The sequence below is a fragment of the Eimeria mitis genome, genomic scaffold (assembly GCF_000499745.2).
Source record: "Eimeria mitis Houghton genomic scaffold, Emh_scaff155, whole genome shotgun sequence".
Taxonomy (NCBI): domain Eukaryota; phylum Apicomplexa; class Conoidasida; order Eucoccidiorida; family Eimeriidae; genus Eimeria; species Eimeria mitis.
In genome coordinates, this window is record NW_013569740.1 from 15,241 (window position 1) to 15,672 (window position 432).

Genomic DNA, 432 nt, shown 5'->3' on the forward strand with positions numbered 1-432 from the left:
ACTGTTCCCTCGATCTGGGGATAACACGGGAGCTGCAGCAGCAAACGGATACCGCTAAAGATGCAATCAAACAAAAGCAGCAGCAGCAGCAGCAACAGCAGCAGCAGCAACAACAAAAGCTGCTGCAGCAACAGCTGCTGCAACAGCAGCAACTCCATCACCAGAAGCAACAACAACTGCAGCAGCAACAACTGCAGAAACAGCAGCAGCAGCAGCAGCAACAGCTGCAGCAGCAGAAGCTGCAACAGCAGAAACACCAACAACAGCAACAGCAGCTGCAGCAGCTGCAGCAGCAGCAGCAGCAGCAGCAACAGCAGCAGCAGCAGCAGCAGCAGCAGCATATACCGAGGCAAATGCGGCGGCGACTTTCTCTGGGTTCTTTACAGCACCTCAAAGAGGGAGGTGCAGCAGGAGCAGCAGCAGCAGCAGTTG

At 55.3% G+C, this 432-nt stretch overlaps 1 protein-coding gene across 1 annotated transcript in view; it reads left to right on the forward strand.

Annotated features, from left to right (window-relative positions):
• The window catches only part of EMH_0000930 (uncharacterized protein), a gene marked incomplete at both ends in the record, with an annotated part of 2,762 nt that overhangs the window by 552 nt on the left and 1,778 nt on the right, over positions 1-432 (forward strand). The window contains one exon of the mRNA XM_013495385.1: positions 1-430. Coding sequence (XP_013350839.1) covers positions 1-430 — 430 coding nt within the window. The remainder of the gene's footprint in view (positions 431-432) is intronic.